The following is a 12076-nucleotide window of genomic DNA, read 5'->3' as shown; positions in this document are numbered from 1 at the left end:
ATTTATTGTATTTAAATAGTAAATGATGTTACAAAGATACAATTTTTTTAGACAAATATATCCATAGCGGAGGAAAGCAAATACCTTCCATTTATTTATATTATTTTTATTATCTCAGCGCCTTTTCCAAATTTATATTCTCCCCGACGCCTGGCAAACAACATTGCAAACCACAAACACAGTAATCCCTATCTAAACTTTGGCCAAAAGCCAACTACAAACTTTTTCGCATAACCCTTTTTGTGTCGTATCCAACACCAACCGTTCTGAAAAAAGTTGCACCCAAATAAATTGTGGAATATTTCGCATTTATTTGAGGACGTTATTCAATTACCTGACAACCCTGCCAGCCGGAGGCAGCCACTCGACTCCACCGACTGACACTCTTGAAACTTCAGTGCAACACCATTCGCCGTTGCCACGCCCCCCTTTTGATAGTACGCCCCCTCCTGTCGTATCTGGTGGGGTACTTCACTTTGGTGTGAATTGCAAATGAAATGCATTGTGGGTGCGATATATGCGGAGGGCGAAGCACACGCGCAGGCAGGCGTTGACTTAACGTTATCGATAGGCCCTTGACAGGCTAAACGAATTTATTTTACAAAACAAAACCGTTGGCACCATCTACAGTTTACGGGGAATTTATAGAGAGGAATGAAATGAAATGTGTCATGTTAAAATGGAATTGAGAACAAAGGGTTCTTGAAAAAGGACGTTCCATTTTTAGAATAGAAATGTATTTTTGATATATGCTATTGAAACTTAAGTTAGTTTTTCACGCCTTTAAAAAGGAACTTAAAAGTCACTATAGGAATAAAATGAAATATGTCATGTTATAATGGAATTGAGAAGAAAGGGTTCTTGAAAAAAAAACATTCCATTTTTAGAAAATATATACATACTATAGGTTACTGAAACTTTGGATGGTTTTTCACTGCTGTAAATAATAACTAAATTCATAGTAACATCTATAGTTTACGTAAATTTTATAGAGAGGAATAAAATAAAATATGTCGTGTGAAAATGAAATTGAGAACAAAATATTCTCAAAAAAATTTCATTTTTAAGAAAAATAAGTTTTTTTGATATAGGTTATACAAACATCAGATATTTTTTCACTGCTCTATTAAGTACCTTAAATATCATAAAACCTATTCTATATAAGGGTATCAACCTAAGTGAAATGCAATCATTTCAATTAATTACCTTCTGTGGGAACATGCAATTCAAATCTTAGCAATTAGCAAGCTAGGGCATAAAACGGAAAACCCCAAGGAACTAAGCTGGGTATTATGGCCTCTGCTCCTTTTATGGCTCATTACAAAGTATGAAATCGGTGGAGCCAAGTCGAGCGACCGAGCTGGCCAAAATGCAGTTAGGCAGGTCGTGGTAGCTGGAAATATTTTTAGGCCAAGAACCCGATCAGCGCTAATGATGACGACGATGCTTGATCATTACGATCTCATATGCTTTTCGTTGCCATCCGAGGCGAGCGTAATTCGTGCGGTGAACGAACTCCCAATCAAAGCGGTTTGACTGGAATACTTAGGTGCCCGGAGCGAGAGAGAGGGCGACTAGGTGGTGGAGAGAGATGGGGAGCTTGACTGGCAGCTTTTTTGAATGTCATTGTCGGGGCTTTGTCGAGAGTGGGAGCGGGAGATCGCTGTAGTCTCTCTTCCTCTCCCTGGGTTTGCATAATTTTCTCGGGGGCCCCAGCTTCTTCTTCTTTCTCTGTGCTAATTTCTCATGTGCTGCGTGCAATGAACTTGTGAGCTAGAAAAAAGAAGGAAGCAAAATAATATAACCAAACAAACGAGAAACTACCGCTTAATTACCGATGCCATGTTGCAGCAACATGTTTACGGCAACAAGTTGTTGCCGCTGTCGGTTCGGATTTGTGCTACATGCAGTTCTTGCACTTGCAAAAAATCCGAAAGATAATTGAGGTCTCAGATAGAATTCTTAAGGAGTTTATACTGTTAGTACTGAATACAAATGCGTTTGTACTAAACATAGCGGGAAAAGCACAACTGTTTTTTAAATACTTATTTGATAAATGACATACTTTTCCGCTAATAAGTCTTAAATAAAAACCGCATAGGCCAAACAAATTAATAGTATCATAACCAATATAAATAAATTAAAAAGAATTTTTTTTAGAATTTCTTTAATTTATAGTTATATGTCTTACACCTGTCCTAAAGTTCCTACGCACTTTAAGTATCTCTTCCAACAAAGGCATCGAACTATTACACTTCTCGCTGAACTTATTAAAGATAGGGCATTTCTGCATCTTGAACTCAAACATTTTCTTCAGTGCACTCCTTGTCCCGCGAACCGTTAGATTCTTCTGAGTGGAAGCCAGGAAAAGAAAGAATGTTGTCTTGTGCCCATTTGGGTGAATGTGGTTGATAATGGTCAAGAGGATAATGACGATGGCGATGGATATTCCATTTATTGCCAACAATTTTCCAGGTTTCATAAATGGAAGAGGCCTCTAGTTCGAGTTGCCATCCCACCTACCATCCGCCCAACTCGTCGTTCTTCTCGTGCGTGAAATCGGCTTTGCTTGTTACCGAGTATTACGTGTTTTTGTTGCGTTTTTTTCACACTCAAAAAGCTTCGGCTTTGATGTTGCGAGGTACGAACCTTACCTTAATTTGTAATTTAGTGCGCTCCAGGTTTTTGGATTTTTTCTTCGTTGCTGATCTGTTTTGTATTTCCCCCACCTCCAGTCTTAACTTTTCCCCAACATTTCTCGGTTCTCGGCTTAATTTGTTTAGTCACACTTTGTTGAAGAAGTCAACAAACTCCGCATGGGTTTGCTTAATATATAATACTCCCAACTCGACGCAGCCAACGAAACTTTTTTCGTTGCCTGGTTTATGATCATTAAAATGCTTACAAGGCGTCTGAAACTTGTCATCCAGTTGTGTATAATTAATGAAGCTCATTTTGGTTAGAATCGCTTCTACCCTTTACTTTTTCACGTTTTGCTTGTGATTTTTTGCTGGGCGAAATTAAGTTAACGGTCTCGAGAGTTGGTGTTTCTTGTATTTATAAATGTGCTTCACCATCTTCTTTAACCTGTTGCCTTTTCAATGGGGCAAAAAGTTATATAAGAGGGATTTACATTTCTTTTGAATGTGACCATGATATGTGCCAAATTAATTCAAGTTCAACCATAAATTTGAATTGATGTTTCTTAGTATAATTCTTATAATTGTCAGTGGTTCTCGATGACCACATTTTGTATAATTTTATAAGATTTGGTCATAGAAAACCAAACATATAGATAAAAATTAAAACTCCAATATAATAACCATAATTATGAATTCCAAAGAATCCCGCAAAGTTATGCAGGACTGTTATTTGTTGCAAAATTCTAGGAAATAGGAAATCCGCAGTGGCCTGTAATCTTTCCGTTGTAAGAAATTTAAACTTCTTAGCCCCTGGAAGCCTGATAAATTTTCCTTATTGTGCTGCGCCTTCGGGCAACCTGTTAACGTTTTGTATTTCTCCGAATTTGCCGCTTTTCTTCGGCGGAAGTGGCGAACAAAAACAGTGCATACATTTATCTATGCAGCTCACACCGCCCACGGAAGCAACCCATCTCGCCCACCACCCACCGCCCCACGCCCTTTAACCTTCTTGTGGTGATTTTCTACAAAAGATAACTGCGCTTTTCCTTGCGCCAGCTGGCAATGCCGTTCTCTCCTCTCTGCTACCACGAGAACACTCTTCTTTTCGTATAAGAGTGGGCTCAACTCTCCACGGGAAAAGCAACAGTTCGCTCGCTGCGATTTCACGAGCTCTCTCTTTTATTTTTGGGGTGTGCCGCCGCGGCGGAAAAACGTCAACAACAAGTGTTTTTCCCTCAATTCTACACAGCGCGCGAGACTCTCTTCTACGCAATTCTCTTCTAACCGGGGCCATTCTTCGGCTCTCCACTTCGTTTCGGCTCGTTTCCTCTCGGCCTCGGCCGGGACTTCGGCTCTGGCTTCGGCTTCGGCTCCGCTCGGTTTATTTGGCCAAGTTGGAAAATCAGCCACACTCGAAATCAGTTCGCGATGGAAATTTGAACACAACGGTTGTCTCTGCGCATCTCGTTTCCGTTTTACTCTTCGTCGTAGTCGCCGTTTTCGTGGTTTATTTATCGCGCTGCATAATTCAGGCAACTAGCAATAAGTGTTTGACCACAGCATCCAACATTGTACAACAATTGTGCCTCCCCAAAACCAAAAAAGCAAAAAAAGTTATCAATACCTTTGAAACAAAAACCGAAAAAAGTGTCTGAGAAATATTACCCCATTATAACAAAAAAAAAAGAAGAGAATTGCTGGATGGATTGTGCGTGTCGTTTAATTGATTTCAAGGATTGCCAAATGGCAAAAGTAAATTGAAACTGTCGTCGTTGTCGTCGTGGTCCGGGGATTAAAAGTGCAGATTATAGCACGCAGAAGGAGCCGAGCTCCCATCCGGTGTCCTCTCATCGTTGTTGCGGCCGCAGTGTCACGTCTGGCAGAGAGATTCGGCTTAAATTTAATTGAAACCCAAAGGGGAAATTAAAAATTAAAATCACCAAAAAGCATAACAATTTCGTGAGCAGTTTAATCACAAGTGATTGCTTCTCACCCAAAAAACGAGAACCGAAAGCGGTGAAGTTCCATTTCGCTTATCCGGCACAATCGGCCGGAAAGTGTTGCTGGAGAAGCGTAGGCAGCAACTATAACAGCTATTATCGCGGATCCGGGCGCAAGCAAGATGGTGGTTTTAGAAACTGCCAGCGCCCTCCTGGGCGGCCCCTACGCCCAGGGCGCCCCCGCCCTGAAAATGGTGCAGAAACGCTACATTGGATTACATCAGTGGCTGGGACCAATCCGCACCAAGGAGCTGAAGGAGCATATTGTAAGTTCCTCCGAGCCCGAAAACATCTGGCGATAAGGCAGTGATTCACAGATCTGAAACGCTTTCGAAACGGTCAGATCGTTTGCTTGGTAGAGAAGGAATTCTAACAACTTGGTTTCGATAAGGGTAGCCCAAAGAACTGAAAAGTTTGAAATATTCTTTAAAATACGAAGTAAAATATCAGATCGAAAAGAACAAATAAAACACTCAAAAGTTCCCCCAAGAAGAGTAGCAGCTTTGGAATTTTAAATATAAATAATAAAGATATTAAAAGAAATGGAAAATAGGAGGTATTATTATAACCTATGACTAAAACCGCAGTAAATTCTTATATGAGTGATTGAGTGAGTCAGGAATGTAAGAATGCTTTAAAGAAAGAACAGAAATATTTGCTCAAGAAATAACAACTCATAGAAACTCTGATAAAAAAACAGATTGTAATTGTAAAAAAGGGTTTAAGATAAGAAAAATACAAGATGATTCAACAGTAAGCTATTTTTTATAAACACTAGAGATTTGAATTGGGCATTCCAAATCGAAATCCACACCCACGAAGTCAATAATTGGCAGTGTCTTGTAATTGTTTCCGTTGATTGTTTTCCTTGCCTGTTGTTGTTATTTGTTTGCTATATTTTCCGCACAGCCTGGCTTTCTATGGCCGATTTCGCTCCTCCGATGGCTGATTGATTGGCACATTGATTGATTATTTTAGTACAGAGCCAAATCCCTTTATTTACGCCTTGAATGGCATGCAACTTTTTGCATACTCATTTCTCGAATGGGATTACACGGTAGTTCGGTGCCGAAGAAACTGCCCTAATCTGCGGCGCAAGACTAATGAGGCTCTGGGTGCTGGGTTGGTAATTTTCTCACCCTGCGAATGCGTTCTTTTTGCGTCTGGCTATGGGTTCTATTTTTCCCTCTCCTTTTTTATTAGATAACCACAGAGACCGAAAGGTAAGCGAAGAGTTCACTCTTGGCTCTAATTAATGTGGGTGCCTGTGTGCGTTGTCCGGTGAATTTATGGCCCAGGCTTAAATAGCATATGAATTATGCTTTGGGCCAGAACCCAAAGCGGTAGGAGTGCAGATACAGAGTGGAGGCGAGATAGAAGAGAGAGAGTGCATTTTCCAATTGAGTGATTTATGCGCTTTGAAAATCCCTGTAAAGTGACTAAAACAGTATACTACCCAGGGCGGGAGAGGTTTATAGAACCTCATCATCATCATCATCACAGTGCAGCCTCGCTGTAAACAACATTCGAATGTTGTTCACCCACACTTGGCCCCCGAAAAGGAGCTAAATAATAAATGTTTATAATTTGTTAAGCGTTGCTGGGCCATCTGCTAACCTCTGTAGCAGCAGGGCCTCCCATTTCATATACTGCCTCAGAATCACCCACATATTACGTATTCGACGTGTGTTGCGCACTCAGGTTTCCATTTCTCTGGATGCATCACAAAACCAACCGAGTCAGTTCGGTGACTGACTGACTGCCTGACGCATATCAAAGTGCATAACCAAGTACTCAGTTATGGTCAAAAGGGGCCGGCCGGGAGGATGACTAGGAGGTGGGTAGGGGTTCACATTCAAATGTTACTAAGCTCTCGCCTGTTACTTGGGGTTATTGTTTGGGGGCACAGAAAGAGGACGGGGGTTCCGGGGTCCAAACGAGAGATGTCATTGTCAAGTGGCTGTGACACTCTGACGGTAATTAGATGGAAATTTTAGCCAAAGAACACAGGCGAACGTAATGGTGTGATTTCGTTATGCAAATGGAAATGGATTTTATGGATCCCCTGGATTTTGCCACAGTTCTAATGGGAATCCAATGGGGAGACAATTTTGTAACTTAATATCACTAATTATATTGGGTTAGTAGGATTGCTTAAAACGTTCTGAACATAGAATTGTTATTTTCCTCTACTTCTAGTAACTCCAATCCACTTTCCAAGTATCACTCTCCGTGTTCTTGCCTACTCGTTCCTTAATTTCCAACTGCATGGGTAACTTTTCAAATAGATTAACTTCCAGCCAAACTTCTCGACAACTGCAATCTGCTGCTGCTGCTGCTGCTGCTCTCATGTCTCCAGTTGACCTGCTTAAAAGGCCCACAGAACCGCAGAGCCACAGGCAGCCTGGGGCAACAGCTGTCGTGGGTTTTCCAGCCACCTCGAACCCCAATTTATTCCTTCATTCCTAGGCCGCAATACCGCCAACCAACAGCCACCGCCGCCCAACGCCCACCGCCCCCCGCCATCCACTCTCCACAAACACCCCCTCGGCAGTCAGTGGGTTAACCTCCACAAGTGGCCATGATGCCTGAGATGCTCGCTCGCATCTATCTATCCGTCTTGTCTTGTCCGACTGCAACTTGAAAACTTCACACAAGTTAAACACTGAAAAGGGCTCGAGGCGTACAGCAAGAGGCTTTTCTCCAAACTCCGAGTGGGGAAAAACTTATCTTGTTGTTGTTGCTGTTGCCCTTTTCTAAATGTCATTACATCAGTTGCCCTCCCTGTCGCTCCCTTAACTCGCTTTTCCATTTTTCCTATTTTTTCTCTTATTTTTTTATCCAACTGCAACTTTGCCTGCAAATCGTTGTGTTGTTGCCTGCGATTTCCTCCATCTCTTGCCACTTTTCCACGGTTCTGCTCAAGTGCATTTGGGTTATGCTAAAAACAAAAAAAAAGAGATATAATAGGGGGAGTTGTAGGAAATTAACAGGCTCAAGCAAGGCGGCTCTTGTTCGACGGAACGTCATCAATTAAATCACGCAACTTTCTATGAAATTAGCCCAGCGCAGCTAAATCAAACCATCGATCATGACTTCTGATTATTCAGGCTTCTTTGTGGATTTTTCTCGCACTCTGCAGTTATTATTCTCGGTTTTCCACCTTAATCCAGATTCTTCTGGGTTTTCACTGCATCAGGGGCATTCCTTTTTTCTTGGGGGATTAGAAAAATCCTTCTTAAAACCATTTGGGTTTTTTTCCAATATTTAGTAGAACGATTTGTCTTCATATATTCAATGATATAATATTTAATATTTATTTTATAAAAAACAATTTTTAAAATAATGATGAAAGTTAAGATAAAATTTTACCATTGAAATTTTTATTGTAGGTCCATTTTATATTATTTATTATATTTTTGGAACAATTTTGTAAAACACAATATTCTCAGGGAATTTTTAACCATAACCATCATAAAGCATTCAGAGTTCGATGTTTGCAATTCCGCATTGGAAATTCCGTTGGTATTTCTTTCATTTGCTGGCTCCTCTCTGCTTGCCTTGCAAATTGCCATTTCCAAACATAATTTCAATTATGTGCCGGCGTGTGTGAGGGCCAATGCACATGTATCTATGGCTCCGCACACCTATTCGCACCCCCCTGGCCCACCTTGCAACACCTGGTTTGTTGTGATATTTCTTCTTTTCGCCCATATTGCAGTTTTCCGTTTCTTGTGCGGCCAGCATTCGTGTTTGGTTGCAGCTGCGAGTTCTCTTGCGCTCCCCTCTCATTATTTTACACCCTTTGTAAATTAAAAGTTAATAAAAGCCCACTGGTAGCTCTAATTTATTTTTAATATTTATTTTCATGTTTCTCGTACGCTGCGTTTTAAATTACAGCAAGAAAATATACACGTATATGCGGTAGAGAGAAAGAGCGCGATGGAAACTTTATTTCAGCTTCTGCTTTTTGTAGCTGCGGTGTTGTGCAGATTTTATGCATTTTTAATAAAGCAGGTGAGCGGAGTAGCAGAATTTTCCGTTGGCAGCGGTGAAAATTGCAGCAAATTAGGTGCTATGGATTCCCATTCGGCGATGCGGAGGGTGAACACCCGGGCGGATGGAGGATGAGACCAGGGTTCTCCCCCCTCAATCCCTAGATATTTGCGATGTGTGGAAGGAAAACTGCGGTATTAACGACTTTATGTGCAGCTATGGGAGCAGTCGGAAAAACTCGATGTGATAGGAGGGTCGGTGGAAAGCGGGGGAAATGCGAACCCCAAAGAGAAAAGATTGTGGATAAGTTTGGTTTTGATTCAGTTTATTTAAGTATTTCTTTTTGCCTTTTTTGGTACGTGGCTTGGTTCAGATTTGGTTGGGTTGTGTTTCTCATTTGGCATGCAGGTGAAAACTGGAGCAAGTTTAAAAGGGGGAAATTCGAACGGATGCACGGGAAAATGATGGAGATGGAGGGGATTAAGCGCAATGAAGAGTTGCTAGAGAAATGTTTAATTATAGACGAACACCAAAGGAGTTCCATAAAGGTAAAACAAAGAATTTTCACGAAAGTATTGTGTTTTTCTGCTTTTGTTTTTCCCTCACCCATCAATTACTTCATTAAACTGCAGCTTGTGTCCTTGCCTTCGAGTTTTCCAGCAACATTGTCATTTTTACGAGCTCCCAAGACTTTGCGAACTAATCCCATCGAATGCAGGCCATCAACTGCCTTCGAAACGTTTTTCCACCTGTGTCCAAGAGTTTCCCATTTTCCACCTGCCGCCCCCCATTTTTCCTGAGAGTTCGGTAATGAACTTAACTCAATCGCAATATCCAACCATTTGAACTGCACACTGCAATCGATTGCAAGTCATTATATAGTTGTTTTTTTTTCTCCATCCAACCAAACGAACAGAGGGAATTTTTTAATTAATTTTCTGTCAACGCTTGCAGAAAAATAGTTGAGAAGAAAATCTCTGGGAGACGGAGAAAAGGTATCAAAAATGTCTCTTCACATAATTGTATCCAAGGTCCGATGGCCAGTCACGTGTTTCAATTTCGTTAAACGAGTGCCAGTGAAGAGGAGGAGCAAACAATAAAGTTATTAACAACATGTGTTGTCTGTCGTCGGTTGTCGACAAATTTATACCATCATATTTTCCGCATTTGCTCCCTTGAGGAGTTTCATTTGCGACTCGGACAACATCATGATCTTATGACTTAAAGTTCTGAATGGCTTAAAGCTGGAGTGTTCGGTAGGGTTTAGCGAAACTGAAAGGTTCAGTAACTCGATTATCTCTGGAAAGAACTGAGAGCAAAAAGTTAGGCGAGGAAAGCAGAAAAATCATTTTTGGATTCCGAGAAATGGGCGAATTGGAAGGGAACCAAATAGTTCAACAGAACTGACAATGGCACTGTGAAAAAACATTCAAGTAATAAGAATGTATTCATTTTTAAGCTATGGTAAGACGCTAAAGTGGTTAAAGCAATGTATCTCATAGATATTGTTTTTGTTAAAATGTTTAAAAATTGAAATTGGGTTACTCTATCTAACTTTAAAAATAATATTCCAAATAAAAAGTATTTTCCCAAAGTGCAAGACGAGTATAATCCAGCACCACACAGTCTGACACACTCCCCATTGATATCTCATGACGTCGAACCTGAAGCGAAAACTGAAGCTGAAGTTTTGAGGTAGGAGTTGTGTGTTTTGGCAACTCAGCGGTGGCTCAGCTTCAATTTTCCACCAGCCACCGGTTTTTGGCACATGAATTTGAACTCAAAGCGACAGCAGAGAAAACCGGGCCAGAACGCCGAGAGATAAAGAGGGAAACAGCCAAAAAAAAAGAGACGAAATCTTGAGTGAAAAGTTTTTTCTCCAGCTCAGACTGCAAATTGGGTTAATTAAAAACTGCTCGAGGTCATACGTAAGTCATAGCCAAAAAATGGAGGAAAATGCGAACCAGAAAACCAGACAAAAACGAGCAGAACGCTCTGCTAAAAAGATGTGACAAACTTTTTCAATTAAACTTAATTTTCATCTTTTTTTCCCCGACGCTCATCTTTTGCTGCCACTTTTTTCCAGCTGCGCTTTAAACGCCTGACAAAAAAGCGTCACAAATTGAATTTTGATCGATATATAATGCATAGACCCGAAGGATGGTTTCGCCGACGAGGGGGAACAGCTCTAGGCATGGAAAGCAAAATGACAGCAAATTAGCAGAGGCATGAAAAAAGGTCGCACCGAAACGGGAAAACTGCCGGGAAAAAGCCGAGATGAAAAGTTTATTCTTACTTTTTTTTCGCTCTCCCTCTGCGGACGTTTAAAGAAGTGTGGAAAACATATAAATGGAATGTAGATGGATAACTTCAAGGCTCGATGACTGAGATAATTGGAATATCATGGGGAGAGGTGTTAAAAATATTTACATATATTAGAGAACTTATGGGAACCAAGTCTCAGATTCATGTAACAAGAAATACCATAAAATATAAAAAACACCCAGGCACTTAACACCTTTCACTGGCGTTACAACCACTAAATAAAAATGATTTTGTCTCTTGCCAAAGCTGAATATTTCCCTTCAATTGAATGTTTGACACACAAAACGCAGACAACAAACTCTTTTCTATTAAATCAGCTTCATCCGAAAGTTTCTGAGTTTTCTGTTTTCCTCAGTTTTTGGTTGCTTAATTTTTTGAAACATGTTAAACACTTAACAAAATAAGAAAAATAAAAAGAAATGTAGGAGTAAAGTAGAAAATTCACGCGCCAGTTTATTGAACCGTGCACACATATCAACCATTGGGGCGGCTACAACCAGAAAAAAGGAAGGAATTCCTTTTCTGACATGCAAAAAATGTTTTAATGAAAAGTAAGCAAAAGTAGCCGCCGTTTGCTCCTCCGCCAATTTCCCGCCGCCCCTCGGAAAAGTTTCCCCAAAGAGTTTTTCACCCACCACCCCCACCATTTTTCCGCCCAGAGTGTCATCCATCTGCCATGCCTCTACAAATGTGCGACCATGTTACATATGCTTTTCGGGGCGTGTGTGTGTGTGTGAATTTTCCCCTTTCATCAAATGTTGGGCGCATCATTTTCCCACCCATTTCCCCCAAACCCAAACCAATTCTGTCTGTGAGTCTATTTGCCAGCCGCTGTTGCATTTTGGTCTCTGTGCGCTGCATATATAAATCGATAATTTTCCGCTCAAATGTGCGGAAAATTTCGTAGCCAGGCTACAACTCCTTTTGCCATCTTCCCCCTCTTCCGTTTTTTATTGGTGTGCCATTGCGGTGCAGCTCTTAATGTTTAATATTTTGAAATGACTGAAAATAAATATATATTTGTTTTACATAATTCTATAAAATGTTTTCCCAGATCTACATCATCACAAATCATTAATTTTCAATTTATAAATGAAGCAAAGAAATTGGCGT

The 12076-nt window shown here is 40.6% G+C and overlaps 1 protein-coding gene across 6 annotated transcripts in view; it reads left to right on the top strand.

Annotated features, from left to right (window-relative positions):
* The window catches only part of LOC108031335 (maternal protein pumilio), a 182518-nt gene that overhangs the window by 80460 nt on the left and 89982 nt on the right, over nucleotides 1–12076 (top strand). Inside the window, exon 1 of one of the 6 annotated variants that reach the window (XM_017104597.3) lies at nucleotides 4052–4908. The exons of the other annotated variants lie outside the window; for them this stretch is intronic. Within the exon in view, the coding sequence (XP_016960086.1) occupies nucleotides 4765–4908 (144 nt within the window). The 5' untranslated portion in view covers nucleotides 4052–4764. Of the gene's footprint in view, nucleotides 1–4051; nucleotides 4909–12076 lie in introns of those variants that run through there. 6 annotated transcript variants of the gene reach the window in all.

This window comes from Drosophila biarmipes, chromosome 3R (genome assembly GCF_025231255.1).
Source record: "Drosophila biarmipes strain raj3 chromosome 3R, RU_DBia_V1.1, whole genome shotgun sequence".
NCBI classification, from domain to species: Eukaryota; Metazoa; Arthropoda; class Insecta; order Diptera; family Drosophilidae; genus Drosophila; species Drosophila biarmipes.
The sequence above is the reverse complement of the archived record's forward strand: the minus strand, read 5'-3'. Positions and strand labels throughout refer to the sequence as shown.